Source organism: Lagenorhynchus albirostris, chromosome 4 (assembly GCF_949774975.1).
Source record: "Lagenorhynchus albirostris chromosome 4, mLagAlb1.1, whole genome shotgun sequence".
NCBI classification, from domain to species: Eukaryota; Metazoa; Chordata; class Mammalia; order Artiodactyla; family Delphinidae; genus Lagenorhynchus; species Lagenorhynchus albirostris.
In genome coordinates, this window is record NC_083098.1 from 12,564,397 (window position 1) to 12,584,145 (window position 19,749).

Genomic DNA, 19,749 nt, shown 5'->3' on the forward strand with positions numbered 1-19,749 from the left:
TTTTTATGGTACATTAAGGATTAATCGACTGGAAGTCCAGGATATTACACTGTATATAGCTGATGGCAGGTGTTATTTTATTTTTAGAGAAATCTATATTTCAGAAAGATCATAAATAAAAGATGAATTTTAAAGCTAATATATGCTCTAAGAAAGAATAATATGTGATTAACGTAGTAAGGAAAGAAGAAAATTTACACTTGTAAATCATCTTTTTCTCTTTCATTATTCTGTAATAATTCTTTGAAACAAAACTGAGAAGTGCTCATTGTATTCCAAAATGTATCATGTGTCAAATTTTTTACTTCAGATGCCATAAGAATCTGTTGAAACCAATAATATGTTAATTACAAAGGCTTCATTGATTTAAAAGGTTCCAAATGGACACCATGGAGCACAAACTACCTAAGTAAAGACTACATTAAAGCTAAAATTTATTCTGATCAGTCCTATTCTAATTCCAATTAGAATAATGTTCAGTTAGAACAGATGTACATTATGAAAATATTATGTTATTTTTATTACTTTTACATCCATGATTGAGTCAAATCTTAAAATTTAAGTGTGGAATTGGGAGGTGGCAGGGAGAAAGAAGTAGAAAATGCTTTTCTTTGAGTTCGGCACATGCTTATATACAAACTAGCATTAATTTGGATAAACATCACTGGAGTTCACACTGCATTAATCAACAGAATTTTTCATCTTTATGTTAAGAACACAATTACATACTAACTTATCCATTCAGCAGTTAGTGAACACTCTGTTTTATCCTTTATTTATTCTTTACCAAGAGAAATGTATGAGTTAACACCAGTAGTTCTAAGACATAATTGGGAAAAAGTCTTAAAAAATAATATCTCCTCATTCTCTCTCTACTTGTCTTATTTAAGAACCTCATTTTTCATTGCTAAGAACAATATATATTATTCTTACATTATAACTATCTTCCTAGGTAGTCAAAGTACCTTGAAATCCATTAATGAATAATTAAGTGTAATAGCAAGTTATTTGCGACGTTTTCCCATGTTTAGACAACACATATTTTTCTGAAGTGTTCAACATATTATAAACTTATTATTAATAAAATGTGTTTAAGTCGTTTGCTCCATTTGAAATTATTTAGGTATTAATAAATTATATACATAAATGCATATAATTTAAAGCACAGACAGCAACTACATATGAGTCGATTATTTTAATGAACATGTGTTGTTGCTTTCATTTGGATGTGGGCTAAGCATTATGCAAATGTATTACAGTAATGGAATCTCTTAGCATTTCCAGATAACAACTCATTAATAGTTTTGTGTTTCTGTTACTGTATTAAAGCATTTCTAATTCTTCCATTTCTTATCTTATAGGAAATAAATGATGTGGATGTACAGGAACTTGTAAGAAGGTCAATTGGAAGGTTAACCATCATTCGTCAGACATTTCCAGTCCCCCAGAATATAAGTCAGCGATGTTTCCGTGGCAACCATCGAATATCTTCAACGTTGTGTGATCCAAAGGATCCATTTGCTCAGAATATGGAGGTATATTCTAAGTCCCTGGATATTCCTTCAAGGATGTTTTGTTGGGCAGTTGTAGAGAGAGCTTTTCCAGTGGCATTGCACTCAGAATTGTACACATTTCCATTTTCTGAACTATTCTCCTCTTCCAGCAATTTCATAAGTCTGATGGGGAGAGTGCTAAGAATCTGTCTTTGATCATTTTGACCTCATTACAGCAAAATAGCTACTTGTTTAATAAAAATATAATAAGTAAACGTTTTTTATTTCTTTTCAGCAATTAAATCGATAGCATTTCTCATGGTGAATTTGTGATTGATACTTCTTAATGCCAAACTCCAAATTACTAAGCTAATAAATTTGCTTGCCTTTTCTGGCATAACAAGGATATAGACGTTTATTCTTTTTTAAAGATTAATTTCCGATTGGAAGAACTTCACCAAAAAAAATTTAGAAATCCAAAAAATGCTGTAGTGTTATAAAGTTATATCCAACTCAGAGGGGATATAGCTGAAACCTTTGCTATTCAGAATACAACAAAGAATTTGAAAGTAGATGAATACAATCTCTGAGCAGCAAAATAAAGAACCCCAAGTCCCTGAAGCTTACTCATAAGAATGCCCTTTTAATACTCACCTGGAGCCTATTTCTTTTTCTTAAGGAAAATCCTATCAGATTTTTTTGTTTTATTTCTCTTTGCACTGGAGTTCTCAATATGTCAGTCTGATGGAGGTTTAACAAAGGCAGGCACATCAACAAGAATAGGGCTCCATAAGAAGCACTCGAGCTAGGCAAGAGACAGGAAAAGAGAAATCAAACAGATACACTAGGGCTTCCCTGGTGGCGCGGTGGTTGAGAGTCCGCCTGCCGATGCGGGGGACACGGGTTCGTGCCCCGGTCTGGGAAGATCAAACATGCTGCAGAGCGGCTGGGCCCGTGAGCCATGGCCGCTGAGCCTGCACGTCCGGAGCCTGTGCTCCACAATGGGAGAGGCCATGACAGTGAGAGGCCCGCGTACCGCAAAAAAAACCAACAACAACAACAAAAAAAACAGATACGCTAATTCAGATATCCTATCAGAGCAGGACTTTCCCTGTAAAACAACTCTATATCATAAAGCAGTTCCTAAGAGTACCACTGTAGAATATTGCTAGTATATTAGTTAATTTTTAAACAGTATCGCTGAGATATCAACAGAGATTAAAGTCATGATCAATTTCATAGGTTAAAAAAATGATATATTCCTTCAAAATGTTTAATATCAAAAACATTTTAGTACTTAGAGATGTTAGTTTGAAAAGTTTGGGAAAATAATCCTAGGAGAACTAGTTCATTCCCAATAATACTGGATAAATAAGTCGACTTGGCAAAACTACTTCTTTGTTTGAAAGTTAACTCCACAGCTTCCCTATTTTTAGTCAGCTTTGATTTTTTTAGATAAATTACCATTTATCTAACCATTTCTTCATACTTATTACCATTGTAATGAGCCATGTGTATTTACCAGGCAGCTGGCTCTGGGATCATTGCCCATAGAACTTTCCTACTAAATTTTAAGCTCTTTTAGAATAGGTTCTCTCCAGAACCAGGCATCATAAAATCACATTAACTACTTGTCTATTTTTCTTTCTCCCATCATATCTACCATGGTGCTTTGCACCTTTGTAAATATTTGTGGATTTGAATGTAATTGATAAGAAGGCAAGTGTCAAAGTAAGCTACTCAAGCCTGAACAAGGTTTAAGTTTCATACTTCCAGTGACCCATCTTTTCATATTAATTGGTCATGAATATAATTCATGTGGAAATGATAGAATTTTAAATAGAGAAAAACACGAAAGAACTTTGATTTAGAAAATCATGAGATATTAAAGGCTGTTCCTGTCAAAAGAGGTAGTAGGAAATGGACATATTGGGAAAGCAGAAAGTCGTTGTATAGTATTTTAAAGCACATTCACCTAACAGCACAATCCTTCTGATTCAATTAATGAATTCCTTGAAATCAGGGAACAAATATTTTATTTATCTTTATATTCCCAGACCTATCTGATGAGTTAAGGATGTACTGGAAGCACTACTCCTCCTTCCCTATACCTTCATCATACTCCCCTCAAACCCACAGATAGAAGAAAACAGGATGATTACTTTTTCTTTGTGCATGTATTACATGTAATGTCCCTAGTATATGTAATAGAATTTGACTGAATGTTTAATATATAAAAGGAAAACTGACAGAAACTTTTATATGTGAAGATTATATAATGAAGTGTCTAAATGCAGGGCTCTTGAATTTAAAATGTCCCACTAAAAGCAGAGCATTTGATATAGAGGCTTGCCTTGGTGCATATTTTATCTCACTGAAGTTAAAGGAAACAACAAGAAAAGTACTTATTAAAAATTTGACCCCCCCCCCCCGAGGTTCCCTAGGAAAAGCAGCCCTCTCAACTTGGAGTCCATAAAAACAGTGCAGATAAAAATGATCACAGACATATCTTATCAGCAGGGTACAGTTAAAAAACAAACTAAGAAAAAAGCTATGAAAATATGATTCAAGTCAGCTCTAAAAATAGAAACCTAGCTATAAAATCACAATAATCGCTACAACAGAGGAGAAGAGGGTACAGTGAGCCCATGTAGAGATCTCCAGGCTGTTACATATTTCAGTATACGTAGAAAGGGGAGTAAGATTTAGAAAGAACAAAAAACATGTTTCCTCAATCTTTAAATTAGTGCCAGAAAGACTAAAATCCAGGAGTAGCTGAAGTTGCAAAATAAATGTTAAAGATACCTTTTAGCTAGAAACAGAGTTTTTAGCAATATATGAAGCAAGAAAGAAGTGAACCATTTACTGCTTGGTGAAACTAATGTTAGCTTGGCTGCCAATGCAGGGAAAATAGAAATATTCAAATCCTTTTGCTTCTGTTTTCTCCATCTAGGAAAACAGTGTCTTCAAATTGGAAAGATTAAAGTCATTAAAAGAAAAGTAAACCGCTGGTTTAGAAGGAGCAGGGGTTTGCAGATGGTTAGAGTATACCTTGCTCCTCTAAAATGAGGCCTGAGAAATAATTGCTCAGAACAGTAAATAAACCAGTAGATATGATCACAATATTGCAACTTAGAAAAGTACTTGAGAAGAGAACCCAAGTACAAGACATTGGTAATTGTCCCAATTTTCAAAAGGAAGGAAAATGATCTGACAACCAGAGTTTAACATACTAAAATTAATATTTGGATAAATTGTAGACTATATTATTAAATATATGGTTTGGGGAACTTCAAATAACATAATAGGACTTCCTTAAGAGCAAGCACTGCCAGACTAAGTCCTACTTAATATTTTTTTTAGATTGGGAGAATGTCATAAGTCTATTTATTGTATATTGATTTTAATGCAGTGTTTGACAAATTTCCTTATGAAATCCTTATGGGAAGACATTAAAAAGTCTAAATAAGTTGATATCATTCAAACATTTTCACCAAAGCCTCCTAAGAAGAGAAGATGGTAAACACTCTGGCTTCAGATTTTTTTAAAAGTTCAAAATGTATTAAAGTTTCATTATTATCTTTAAAAGTTATAAAACATATGAGTTTCTTTGAAATTAAAAGTAATATTTCAAATAATTTATCAGTTAAATTACTTTGTTTTCTCTCCAAATTGATAAGCAAAATTGATAAGATGTATTTCTGTAGCTTTTAGTATCTTTAATACCTACAACTTTTCACCAGAGCTTCTCTTACCCTCAATTTGAGAAGTATGGAACTAGAGGAATATTCAAACCATGCTGATAAATATTCTACTCTTGAAGTACAAGGAATTCTCTGTGGTCACCCAAAGAGTCTGTCCTTGGACCTAATATTTTCAAAATGTTTATAACTACACAAATGAAAATGAATGAAGTATGCCTCTCAGATTTGTAAATGACATAAAGCTAGGAGAGAAAGCTTACATTGTGTTACATCATCAGGATTCAAGTTGTTAATATTCACTGAGTAATATGCCTAAAAATTGAAATATGACAGAGATAAAGTATAGGTTCAAAGTCAATTACAGACAGTCTAGATGGATGAGAACTGGTTTGACAGTTTAAGGCTGTTAAGACGAAGGCAAACTTGACTTGAGCATAGCAGAAGTCATATTTGCTCCAAGCCACTCTAATGTAATCTTGGTCTCTATGTCAGAAGCATTTTGCTAAGATCAAGAGAGACAGCATCTTATACTACTTTCTCCTAGTCAGCTCACATCTGCAATAATGTGTTAGTTCTGGGTACTAAACTTTCGACAGAAACACTGAAAAATAAGAGAAGGACAGAGGAAGAATGTGGAGATGATGAGCAGCCTAGAAATAATACCAGATGATAAACAACTGAAGGAAAGAGGATGTTTCAGGGCAAGACAAAGGAGGTGTCAGATATCGAAAGGTTGGCATGTAGAGGAGGTTGGTGCCCATGGTCAGTGAAGTCAGAAAACAAGTGTAGTAACAGTAGGTAGAGAAAAACAGTAGGTAGAGAACAGTAGGTCGACTGGTGGGATACTGGAGTTTAAGATGTTAGAGGAGTTGTTCATTTGGGTCTAGTAAATAGTCATTTGTGTTGGTCATGGCCAGAGTAGAAGTGAAGGTCATCTGTGTAGAAACTGAAGTGACCTTTTTTAAATATAAGGAGGCAGTTTGGGATCACTGTGAGGGAGGAGTCGTGAATAAAGAGTGACCAAGAGGTCAGTAGGTGCTGGCAGAAAGGGGCTGTGATGTATGGCATAGAAATGAACACGAACCTCAAAAGAGAATAGGTACTTGCCTGAGAAAGAAGTAAAAGAAGGGGTAATAGAAAACTCAGAGAATGTCATCACTCCCTTTTGATCCTGCAGTTTAGGTAGTGGGGAAATGAGGAGAGGTAGTCATTTGTTGAAAACACCTGTCACATACCGGGTACAAGGCACTCAGCTTTAAGCCCGTCATGGATGCTAAAGCGCGTGCTTTATGGTGTTCAAAGGAGACTGTGCCACAAGAAGTGTCAGGTTTGGATGGAAGCCAGGTTGGCAGGTCTCTCTTATCTTGACTTCTGTTAAACCTACCTGGTGTTAAACTTGGCTTTCTTTGACTTCTTTTCCTTGACAACAGTGTATGAAAAACCAAATATATGCTAGGCTCTAGGCTAAGTCAAAAGGAAATAAAAAATAAGGGAAACAAAAGTACAAAGGGGAAACAATATGAGCCCTTATCCAGAAAGCACCCATATTCTAGTGTGAAAAGCAGAGTTTAAAAAGTCTTAGCATTATGATATGCTTCGATAGAGGTATGCACCAAGTGGTATGGGAGATAAAATGAGGACTGCCCACCTAGACTGGGAGTGGGGAGAATCCTGAGAAGTTGTCAGGATAGGATTCACCCAGCTTGTGACCCATGAATTGAATACGAGAGGAAGTTAACTAGATGGAGAAAGATAAAGAGACATCAAAGGACTCTCCCACAACTGTCTCATCTACACACTTAAAGAAATCAGTCAGAGGGTGAAACAAAATAAAGCTAGGTTGCTAAGAACAAGCGAGTTGGAGGCAGTGGTGTAGGAGAGGTCAGAAAAGGCCAGATTATCGCATATTATTGAGAAATCATCAAAAGATTTGCTCTGGATTTTTGGGTACAGCTCACTCATCCATCATGTTTCGTCTAGGTTTACCTTCGGGGTCTTCATAGTCTAATTCAGATGAAGTTTGATTCATCAGGTACTTTTAACATCAAGTCTCACTCTTCGTTCATTGCCAATCGCACCATCCCTCCTAGTCCCTCTAGTAATTACCTGGTGACTGGGTAGCGGGGTAGGGGGTGGTGAGAATGAGAATATCCTATCCTAATATTTCCTTATAAAGAACAAACTGGAATTTCACTTAGTGCATAAGAGTGTTCAAAGTCTGTTTAAAGAAAGGTCTACAAGCACGAGTGGATTTACCTAGTTTTGAAAGAAAACTCAAAAGGCACTCTTAGGAACTGCTTATTAACAGTTGTTCCTAGTATCAAACTTTCAGCATCCTAATAGTTGAAGCTTAGTACCGTGCTGTGTTGTGGACAGAAAATTTCATAAGATTCCTTCATGATTAATTATAAGGAAAGGGTAATCAAAGTACTGTCCCCTTTATTTGCAGGAAAAAGATGTGATAACAAGATTTAAAAATCTGAGAAAATTGCTTAAAATGGATTTAATTTTTATAGCTGAGTTCTTATTTTTTAATTTTCTATTAGAGTTTTCCTTCAAAGAGGAAATAATATAACATTGTTATATTATTTAACCTCTGTTATTGACCTTGGATATCTCTTGGTGTCTGTATTTTTAAAATATTGTTTATAATTTATTTGAAAAATAAACACCATTGGTAATTAACAGTGAGGATACTGGTTCTAGCAAGACTTAAGTGTAAGAGTGCAATACAGCTTATCAAACATGTGTATAATTCATTTTAAATCTATATAGAGGGAAGATAACATGATTACATTAGAAGAAGAAAGAGTTAATGTAAACACACATTCACAGTGAATAGCTTATGATATTTGTCATGTTAATTAATTGCAATGCACATGTATATTATTTTGTATAGACCCTTGATCATTGCAATGTTTATGAATGGTGCTGTTTCCTCTCACTTTTTTCATTACTTTATCTCCAGAGGCACAAATGTACAGGCAGATGTCTGCTTCCTTTTTTTTTTGCACCTATGACACTCATCTTCTATGTAAGATCAAGTTGATATTTCTCCGTCTGAATAACCAGAATGCAAAAACTTGACATATTCAGAAAACGTATTGTTCAGTTTGCCCTTCCAGTCTTAAGCCCTTAGATCCTTACCTCCTCAGAAAGAAATAAGGACTACTGATTTTCTAAGGTCTGACACTAACAGCCTGGCTCTGTCGAAACTTCTCTTTTTTATCTTCTCTTTCACAACTAAATAAGCTGAAAAAGCAATTGGGGCATACAATCAGACAAGACTTCATTCTCAATAACAAAATTGCCCAGGAAATGAAAAAAGAAACCTTCTGCTTAATAATAACCCAGTAAACCAACTATCTGTGAACGGAAGCAACTGAGCTGATGACTTTCTCCTTGTTCTTGATGGTTGGCATCAATGATTCTAATGATTACTGTCTAATGTCTTTTCAGATTTCAAACCTTTACATATATGACACGGTGCTTCTGCTTGCTAATGCTTTTCATAAGAAGCTGGAGGACCGAAAGTGGCACAGTATGGCTAGTTTGTCATGTATCAGAAAGAACTCCAAGCCCTGGCAGGGAGGGCGTTCCATGCTGGAGACCATCAAGAAGGTAATTTCTGACTAGCATTTTTTTTTTTATTTTTTATTTATTCATCCATTAGTTTTTTGTGTTGTTGTTGTTAATTTTATTTTTTTAATGAAGTATAGTTGATTACAGTGTTGTGCCAGTCTCTGCTGTGCAGCAAGGTGACTCTTATACACATATAGACATTCTTTTTTAATATTCTTTTCCATTATGGTTTATCACAGGATATTGAATATAGTTCCCTGTGCTAAACAATAGCATCTTACTGTTTACCCATCCTATATATAATAGTTTACATCTGCTAATCCCAAACTCCCAATCCATCCCTCCACCACACCCCCTCCCCCTTGGCAACCACAAGTCTGACTAGCATTTCACTCTTCCTAATTTTTATGCAAGGAGGAACAAGAAGTCATTGTTTGATGAGATATCTTTTAGTAGGATTTTTTTCCACTAATGTTGCTGCCTATTCAAAGCACAAAACACTGTAATAGGTAAATGAAATATTTAAAAAATCAAGGTCAGAAAATCATATACGTCTATGAAACAGGGAGCCCTTATTTATAAGGAAATTTTATGCAGGTAAAAAATTCGTTGTTGAAATATTTTAATGTACTTTCATTATATCATTAGGGTCAGAGATGCTCAAATTATTTTGGTACCTGTCACAAAATACAAAAAGTTATTTATTTATTTTTCTTTAAACTACACCATCCACTGAAAAAAATAAACACTAGACCTAGGTATTTTTCAGTTAGATGATGCATGGTAAGACATTGGATGTGATGATCTTTAATTTACCTGACAACAAAAATATTCATAAACAGTTAATCTTTTACAGCATTTGTGAACTATTTGGGGTACTTGATGGCATTCTTCTTCTTCACTTTCAATGTGGTATTTAGCCTGGCTGTGACCTGCTTTGGCTCAGCTACCTGCTCCATTCGCATAATGTTGTTTAGCTCCTCTCAAAGGTATAAGCATCCTGCAGTTTATTAGCCTCTTTGTCATGTCATCCTTGCTGGCATTTTCCATTTGTCTCGCACAGCTTCTTGGATTTAAAATGAAATGATTAATAAAACAAACAAATTTCTCCTGTACCCTTTACACAAAGGAGACAGCCGTTTGGAAGTTCATATTCTTCATTTTATGCATCCTTTTTCTTTCTGCATGTGTTTGCCTTTTTCTCCTGAAATAGTTAAGAGAAATAGCTAGTCAAATGAAATATGAAGTATTTAGAAATGCCAGAGAAAAATCTAAAAATTAACATTAAAAGGGAGCTAGATGTACAAAAACCAGGAAGTAGAGGGAAAAATGTTTCAAATAGAGAAAAGCCTGGATCTTCCTCTTGGTACTGTATCCTCTTTGCAGAAGAATCACTTTAATGAGAATTTAGGCTCTTATCAACAGAGGTGCTTGAGAATTAAATGTATTGAATATATTGGCAGAGGAGGATTTTTCAACTGAAAAATTAGTAAGTCAAATCTAAGCTCAAGGTGTTGCCAAAATCCCCCAGCTCTATCTATGTAGAGAGCTGGCAGGTATGAATCCAAGGGAGATTGTTGAACATGGTTCTGATCCTGCCAATTTATTAATTCATGGTGTGTCTAGGATGCAGGAACCTGAATATATTCATTCTTCGGAAGCTGCCTCACAAAGACAGAATAATTGTTTGGGAGGTTGCTTAGGAGATATTTATTTAGTGAAAGTATCAGTAGGAGGGAAAGAGAGACACTATAATATGTAGGTATTTCTTATGAAGCAATTCAATGTGTAAAATGTTGTTAAATTTATAATCAAAACAACGATTTCATATGATAATTATGAAATTTTATTTTGGGAGAATATTTGCATATTTTTCTCCTGTAAACTTTCAACCCGGTGGCACTTTTTAAAGGAATATATCCATTCTGTGTATCTAGAGACAATTTGAATGCTATGTTTGATTGCAAATGTTCTATTTCATTATTTTTTTCTCACATTTCAAATTGCCCTTAAAAACGGAGTTAAGTTTTTCCCATCATATTACTTTGCCTCCTCTCAGTGTCTTGGTTATCCCATTTGGATGTCCAGGCTGATGACACTTCACAAAACAAGAGAATCTGAGAAAAAGTGTGCTACTCACTCAGGGACTCCTGGGGAAAGCAGAGTGGGCCCATGCAGGCCCAGGCTGGCTTGAGCAAAGCACTGTGAATGGGCTGGGCATTTCAGTGGTTAGGGATGGGGCTAAGAAAAGTTCCCATTTATGTGGGCTGGAGATTTTTGAGGCTTAAATTTCCCAGGGGTGTTAAAGAAGGAGGTGCAGGATGGGCTTTCTTAATCAGCCTGTCCGTATGTGGAGCCAAATAAGAAAGGAAAAGCAAGGCTTAAAAAGAAGTCAGGGGCTTCCCTGGTGGCGCAGTGGTTGAGAGTCCACCTGCCGATGCAGGGGACACGGGTTCGTGCCCCGGTCCAGGAAGATCCCACATGCCACGGAGCGGCTGGGCCCGTGAGCCATGGCCGCTGAGCCTGCGCGTCCGGAGCCTGCGCTCCGCAACGGGAGAGGCCACAGCAGTGAGAGGTCCGCGTACCGCAAAAAAAAAAAATAAGTCAGCAGCCAGACCTCACAAATGAGGTCAGGCTCTTTATTACAGTGTGAATATTCTAGTGATAAAATTCTTAATTACATTCAAGTAACCACTGCGTGCCTATATTCTGAGCATGCTCTATACACTTTACAAAGCCTATGTACTAATGCAAGGAGTACAAAGAATTGATGTCCATGAATGGACATGGTATCTATCTATATAGTTATCTTTTTATAACCCTCAGAAAAGATTTAGATTATTCTTCATACATGTTTTCATTGTATTTATTCCTGAAATTTTGTAGGGTTTTGAGTATGCGCATCTGTGCGTGTATACATGTGTTTGTGCACACTATCATGAATAGGATATGTTTCCACTATATTTTTGAACTAGTCATTGTAGGTACATGAGGAAGTTATTGGTGTTTGATACATTTTGTGACTGACCTGATCAACTTGTTACTAAACTCCAGATTCTTACTTCTTTCTTTGTAGTTTATTCCCATGTGTTTTTCAAGTAGATATTGATATCATCTTCAAAAAATTGTCATCACTTAATTGTAATACTTTATATCTTTTTAAACCTTTAAAAAAATTTTCTTGGGGCATCTGGGAGCACAACCTGCCAGGTGCATCTGGAGCCCTGTGGGCTTTGGAGGCGGCCAACTTCCCCTGCTGCAAGTGAGAAAGCCAGGGCACCTCCATGTCAGAGACGATGAGGCCAGGATTCTACCTCTACGGGAAAGCTGCAGGTGATGCTGACCGGGCCTGGAGCTGACCTGCAGAGCCCCGCTGCACCGGACACATTATTATCCAGCTCTCCTGTGATGCATTCTTCAGTGATTCCTCTTGATTTTGTTGTCAGTTCACCACTGACATGTGGCACTCTCAGCTCTTGGATAGAGAGAACTCCAAGCAGTGCTGTTAGGGGCACACCCATGAGGCAGAGGCCTGACCTGGGTTCTGCACAAAACGGTCTGCAGGTGGATTTCCAGTATGGGCCAGTAATAGAAGATAGAGTGGCCAGTGAGCAGTTTCTAGGCCAAAAACTTCTGATTTGAGGAACAGATGTAAATATGGAAACCTGCAAAACAAATTTGCAGAGATTTTATTGACTCTCTGGCTTAAAGAAGAAGAAAATACTGCCGTAGATATTGCTGAGCCTCCGTACATGCAGTTACTTGGAAAAACTAATATTATTGGGAAGCCATTTTTAAATGTAAACTGTGAACACATAAAATCATTTGACAAACATCTGAATAGACAGTTCATCTGCTTCCCACTGGAAGTTATCCTGACTTTTAATATGACTCTTGATGAGATCTTTGACAGTTACCTGACTCAATCTTAGAACATCAGATACGATAGGACCATTCAGTGTATTGGAGATGAAGAATATGAGAAACCTGAATCCAGAAGACGTCAGTCAGCTCATCACCATCAACGTGATGATGATCAGGGTGTCCCCGCTGATTCCAGAGATGCGTGGGGCCTTCTTCCAGTGCCAGGTGTGCCCTCCTAGTGGAGATGGACCTTGTCAGAGTATGGGCATGCTGCCATACCGCCCACAGTGTGGTGCTGACCCAGGACTGCTTGTCACGTTCTCTGATAAACAGATGATCAAACTCCAAGAGTCTCCTGAAAATATGCCTGCAGGGCAGATGCCTCATGCTGTCATCCTTTTACTCACAATGACATTGTTGACAAGATTCATCTTGGGGACAGAGTGAATATCACAGGCATTTATCCAGCTGTTCCTATTGAATCAGCCCAATGGTGAAATGTGAAGTCTGTCTACAGAACCCTCATTGATGTCATTCATTATCAGAAAATGGATGCAAAACGTCTGCACAAAGGAGATGAAGAAGTAAAACAAACTTTTTTTCAGAGAAGCATGTGGAATTACTTAAGAAACTTTCCAGAAAACCAGACATTTATGAGAGACTTGCTTCAGCCTCAGGTCCAAGCACTTAAGAACAGGAAGATTTCAAAAAGGGAAACTTGCTTCAGATTTTCTGGGGAACAGGGAAGGATTTTAGTCAAACAGGAAAAGGCAGATTTCATGCTGAGATCAACATCCTGCTGTGCAGTGACCCTGGGACCAGCAAGTCCCAGCTCCTGCAATGTGTATACAACCTGGTACCCTGGGACCAGTATGCACCTGGGAAGGGCTTCAGTGCAGTCAGCCTAACAGTATATGTGAAAGACCCCAAAAGGAGGCAGCTGGTCCTTCAGACTGGTGCCCTTATCCTTAGTGACAGTGGCATCTACTGTATTGATACTTGAAAAGATGAATCAAAGTACAAGACCAGTGTTGCTTGAAGCCAGGGAACAGCTAACTCTCCTTACCACAATGGCTGGGGTTATTTGCAAGCTCAATGCGTGCACATGTGTCCTGACAGCAGCAAATTCTATTGAGTCTTAGTGTAACGCTAATAAATACCACCTTTGAAAATATCCAGCGACTTCACACCTTATTACCCAGGTTCGGTTCCACCTTCCTTATGCTCGACCTCAGGATGAAACCTGTGGCAGGCATCTGGCTCACCACCTCGTGGCTGTGTACCGCTCGAGCAGGGAGCGTGTGAAAGAGGAGTTCATGGATACGGCAGTGCTAAAGGACTGCGCTGTCACAGCACTGGATGCCTAGGTTGAGTCAGGAAGCCAGACAGGCTGTCAGCAAAGCTCAAGTAAAGGAGGAATGGTTTCTGCATACCCTCCAAAGCTGGAATCGTTAAAATGGCTTAGCAGAAGCCCATGCTAAAGTATGATATTCAAATAAAGTTGAAGCAAAGATACAGACCTCTACAGAGAGGCTGTAAGCAGTCTGCTACTAACCCCCAGACTGGCATTGTAGACATATCTATTCTTACTACAGGAATGAGTGTCATCTCTCCTAAATGGAAAGAAGAGTTAGCTGAAGCACTGAAAAAAACTTATTTTATCTAAGAGTAAGACATCAGCCCTAAAGCGCCCACAACTTTTTGAAGATGTTTGGGAACAATCTGACATAGCCATTACCAAAGATATATTTGACAAAGCACCATGTGCCTTGGCTGAAGATGACTTTTTGACAGTGATTGGAAAAACTGCTCGCTTGCTCTGAAGCTCTGAGTGTTCAGGTCTTCTGCACTTGGGCACTGACTTTGCTTCCATATATGTGTATGGCATATGGGCCAACAGAAAGAAATTCTTTCTCCTTTTTTTTAACATCTTTATTGGAGTATAATTACTGTAAAATGTTGTGTTAGTTTCTGCTGTAAAACAAAGTGAATCAGCTATATGTATACATACATCCCCACATCTCCTCCCTCTTGCGTCTCCCTTCCACCCTCCCTATCCCACCCCTCTAGGTGGTCACAAAGCACCAGCTGATCTCCCTGAGCTATGCAGCTGCTTCCCACTAGCTATCTATTTTATATTTGGTAGTGTATATATGTAAGTGCTACTCTCTCACTTTGTCCCAGCTTACGCTTCCCCCTCCCTGTGTCCTCAAGTCCATTCTCTATGTCTGTGTCTTTATTCCTGTCCTGCCCCTAGGTTTATCAGAACCATTTTTTTTTTTAGATTCCATATATATGTGTTAGCATAAGATATTTGTTTTTCTCTTTCTGACTTACTTCACTCTGTAGGACAGGCTCTAGGTCCATCCACCTCACTACAAATAACTCAGTTTTGTTTCTTTTTATGTCTGAGTAATATTCCATTGTATATATGTACCACATCTTCTTTATCCATTCACCTGTCCATGGACACTTAGGTTGCTTCCATGTCCTGGCTATTGTAAATAGAGCTGCAATGAACATTGTGGTACGTGACTCTTTTTGAATTATGGTTTTCTCAGGGTATATGCCCAGTAGTGGGATTGCTGGGTCATATGGTAGTTCTATTTTTAGCTCTTTAAGAAACCTCCATACTGTTCTCCATAGTGACTGTATCAATTTACATTCCCACCAACAGGGCAAGAGGGTTCCCTTTTCTCCACACCCTCTCCAACATTTATTGTTTGTAGATTTTTTGATGATGGCCATTCAGACTGGTGTGAGGTGATACCTCATTGTAGTTCTGATTTGCATTTCTCTAATGATTAGGGATGTTGCACATCCTTTCATCTGTTTGTTGGCAATCTGTATATCTCCTTTGGAGAAATGTCTGTTTAGGTCTATTTAGGTCACAGCCTCCCTGGAGGGGAGGTGTGGACAGTGACCTGTGCTCGCACACAGGCTTCTTGGTGGCGGCAGCAGCAGCCTTAGCGTCTCATGCTCGTCTCTGGTTTCCGCGCTGTTAGCCGCGGCTCGCGCCCGTCTCTGGAGCTCCTTTAAGCGGTGCTCTGAATCCCCTCTCCTCCCGCACCAGGAAACAAAGAGGCAAGAAAGTCTCTTGCCTCTTCGGCAGGTCCAGACTCTTTCCCAGACTCCCTCCCGGCTAGCCCTGGCGCACTAACCCCTTCAGGCTGTGTTCACGCCGCCAACCCCAGTTTTCTCCCTGCGCTCCGACCAGCCCGAGCCTCAACTCCCAGCCCCGCCCACCCCGGCGGGTGAGCAGACAAGCCTCTCGGGCTGGTGAGTGCCGGTCGGCCCTGATCCTCTGTGCGGGAATCTCTCCGCTTTGTCATCTGCACCCCTGTTGCTGCGCTCTCCTCCGCGTCTCCGAAGCTTCCCCCCTCCGCCACCCGCAGTCTCCGCCCGCGAAGGGGCTTCTAGTGTGTGGAAACTTTTCCTCCTTCACGGCTCCCTCCCACTGGTGCAGGTCCTGTCCCTATTCTTTTGTCTCTGTTTATTCTTTTTTCTTTTGCCCTACCCAGGTACGTGGGGAGTTTCTTGCCTTTTGGGAGGTCTGAGGTCTTCTGCCAGCGTTCAGTGGGTGTTCTATAGGAGTTGTTACACATGTAAATGTATTTCTGATGTATCTGTGGGGAGGAAGGTGATCTCCACGTCTTACTCCTCTGCCACCTTGAAGGTCTCCCTCCAGCACTTTAAATATATCATGCCACTCCCTTCTGGCCTGCAACATTTCTGTAGAAAAATCAGCTGATAGCCTTATGGGGGTTCCACTGTATATGCCTCTTTGTTTTTCTCTTTCTGTCTTTAAAATTCTCTGTTTAAGTTTTGCCATTTTAATGATGATATGTCTTGGTATGCGTCTGTTTGGATACATCTTATTCAGTACCCTCTGTTCTTTCTGTACAGGATATCTGTTTCTTTCTTCAAGTTTGGGAAGTTTCCAGCCATAGTTTCATCAAATACATTTTCAACCCCTTCTCTTTCTCTTCTTCTGGGACCTCTATAATGCAAATGTTGGTACACTCAATGTTATCTCAGAGATCTCTTAAACTATTCTAATTTTTAAATTTGTTTTTCTTTTCACTGTTCTGATCAAGTGATTTCCATTATCTAACTTCCAGATTACTTATGCTTTCTTCTGTATTACTTAGTCTTGTATACATTCCTTTTAGTGTGTTTTTCATTTCAGTTATGTTATTCTTCAGTTCGGATTGGTTCTTTTTTATATTTTCTAGTTCCTTGTTAAAATTCTGTGTTCTTCTACTCTTTTCCCTAATTCAGTTAGCATTCTTTGTCATTAATGCTTTAAATACTTTATCTGGTAAATTGTTTATTTCTGTTTTATTATGTATTTTTGAGGGGTTTTCTCTTGCTCTTTCAATTGAGACCAATTCCTCTGTCTTCTCATTTGCTTAACTTTCTCTGTCTCTATGAATTGAGGGGAAACAGTTACCTGTTGCAGTCTTCAAGGAGTGTCCTTACATGGGAGCATCCATGTATAGTCTGTGTGTGCCCAGTGCCTTTGGTGGGAGAGCTGGATTTGACATGAATGCAAGTCACATTTTTCCTCATGGTGTGCTGGTAGCTATCAGCTGCCAGTGACTATTGCCTACCGATTGGGGATGGGGTCAGATCCAAAGTTGCTAGAACAGAAGCCCTGAAATTTGGGTACAAGGTGGCTCCATTCCCTTCAAGTGTGTGCTCTCCCCTCTCTCAGCTTTGGCACCCCTGCCCCAGAGGAGAGCAGTGCTGGAGCAATAGGGGCCCATGTGGGCTCTCAGCTCATGATGGGGCATGGGCTGCAGAAGGTTGGCTGTAGACAGAGGTCCAGGCTGTCTCTGGTGTGCTGCCTGTGTAGTGCCAGCAATGGCTGCCCCCTCCGTGACCAGATGCTGCCCCAGATCTGAGTCGCCTCTGTGTTCCAAGGTCTACCACTTTCCTCGGTCTTGGCAGCCCTATATCCAGTGCAGAGCTGTGACATGAAAGAAGCAAGGCTGGAACAATCGAGAGGCTCAGGCTGGGGCAGATGCTAGGTTGATCGCAGAAAACCCGGCAGCCACTAGTGCGGTCTCACTCTGCCCTCTCCACGCTGCCTCAGGAGCAAGCCAGAGGATGCACACTCTTCACGAGCTGAGTTCAGGCTTCCCACAGCCCCCCTGTTAGTCTCAGTAGCCCTCCAACCAGCCAAGGGGGCTTTTCTGCCCTTTGTCAGACCTCAGGCCTGTGGAGCCCAATATGTGACTTGAACTGCCCATGCCCCAGGGAGGATGTCTGCCCATGTAACCTCCCTTTTCCTCTGAGTCCCCTCCCACGGTCACAGGTCCTAACCTGATAATTTCTCTGCTCTTCTACCCAATTACATGTGAAATCTTTCTTATAGCCTTGGTTGTATCTGAGTCTTTCTACCATTTTGCAGTTAGTTTTCAGTGAGAATAGTCCCACATGTAAATGTATTTTTGATGTGTTCGTGGGGAGAGGTGACTTCTATATCTTCTTATTCCTTTGTCTTGATTGATCTCCCCTTGTTGATTTTTTTTTAAATTGTATACTTAGAATAATATAAATATATTACTTTGCTTTTCGTGTTAAGCACTATGTACCATTTAGAATTATAAACCTGAAGGACAGAGCGAACATTTAGGAAAACATAATGTATCTTACTAGAAACAGTATTGACTTGGAATATAAGATAGCCTTTTGACAAAAATGTGTGCAAATAAACTTTTTGCCACAAGAGCTTTGAAAATATAGTCAATGACCTTGGAATAGTCTTCTTGTGGACTCTTCAGTGTATCCTCAAATTCAGGGCATTTGAATCATAAAGTGGGTAAAATGGTGTCAATTTTAATTTAATTTAGTTCCACATACATTTTTTGAGCAATCACTGTGATATGCATGTGTTATATTGGACACGCAGCTTACGTCGTCTAGAGGAAAATGTATGAGGCACAAGAAGGAGGCCTCAATTCAGGTTCCTCAAATAACTAGTTGTCTGGGCCTCAGTTTCTTATTCTCTGAGATGTAGACAGCATGACTAAAATGTTAGTAGTTTCTTATTTCCTGCTCAGTTTGCTTCAAGTTTCTATTATGAATGAATATTTGAGTATATATGAATATTTGTAAATATGTATGTATATATCTGTATGCACATACACACATAAAAATGTTATATGGCAACTCAAGTTTTCCTAAACATTTTACACAAATTAAGTTTTATGTTTTTATTCTTTTTTATTTTTTGGCATAGTGTATTCTAGTATTTATCTACAAATTATATTTCTTTTCTGGGTATAAAATGTAGTATCTTCTTTCTCTCAGGGATTTTTCTCACTGAAATTAACTTATGAAACATGAGGGCATCAGGGCACACTGCAGAGTCAGGCATCTCCCACTGTGTTCACAGTCTTGCTGGGCTTATGTTTATTTAACGGGGTATCCTTAGTTACCAAGCATGTTTGCAGGTTGCAAGGAACCTAGGAATATGTATAAGGAAATTAGACAAGTGTCATTAATATTTGATCTATATGATCTTCCAAAAGTATCTCTCAGTTACTTTGCAGTTTCAAATATAGGGATAAATCCTTCTGCCTCATAAAGAGAGTGAAACAAATACTTAGGAAATTTTCTTTCTTCTTTTTTCCATCTTATCCTATCTGTAAGGGAACATCAAACTTCTGCCTTTTCAGGAACTGATTATCCAGTGGTAAATTATTCCTGACCTTTGATCTACTCTTTTTATTTTTCTTCTCCTCTTCTTTTCATATTTGATACCCACTGGTATTTCTATACAGAGTGTGTAGGATGAAATCTAAACCAATTTACATGGTATTTTTCAAAAGGTTTACTCTGGAGGCAATTATTACTGTCAATTTAATGGACATTTAAAAACTATATGTGTTATTCATACTATCAATGTCCCATTAGCTTATTTTGTTTAGAATCAGCTGTATCAAGAGATTTTTTAAAAAAACTGCAACTATGCATGCACAAAGATAATGACTGCTCATCACCACCTGGCCAGCACACATTTATACCAAGGCTGTGATTTCAGTGTTGAGCTGAGGATAGATGAAAACAAAAAAAAGCTCAAACACATGGGAATATTT

The 19,749-nt window shown here is 38.6% G+C and overlaps 1 protein-coding gene and 1 pseudogene across 2 annotated transcripts in view; both read left to right on the forward strand.

Annotated features, from left to right (window-relative positions):
- The window catches only part of GRID2 (glutamate ionotropic receptor delta type subunit 2), a 1,331,651-nt gene that overhangs the window by 805,390 nt on the left and 506,512 nt on the right, over window positions 1–19,749 (forward strand). For both annotated transcript variants that reach the window (XM_060147100.1, XM_060147101.1), the window contains 2 exons: window positions 1,362–1,535; window positions 8,657–8,818. In XM_060147100.1, coding sequence (XP_060003083.1) covers window positions 1,362–1,535; window positions 8,657–8,818 — 336 coding nt within the window. The remainder of the gene's footprint in view (window positions 1–1,361; window positions 1,536–8,656; window positions 8,819–19,749) is intronic.
- On the forward strand, window positions 9,746–14,466 carry LOC132519549 (DNA replication licensing factor MCM4-like; annotated as a pseudogene).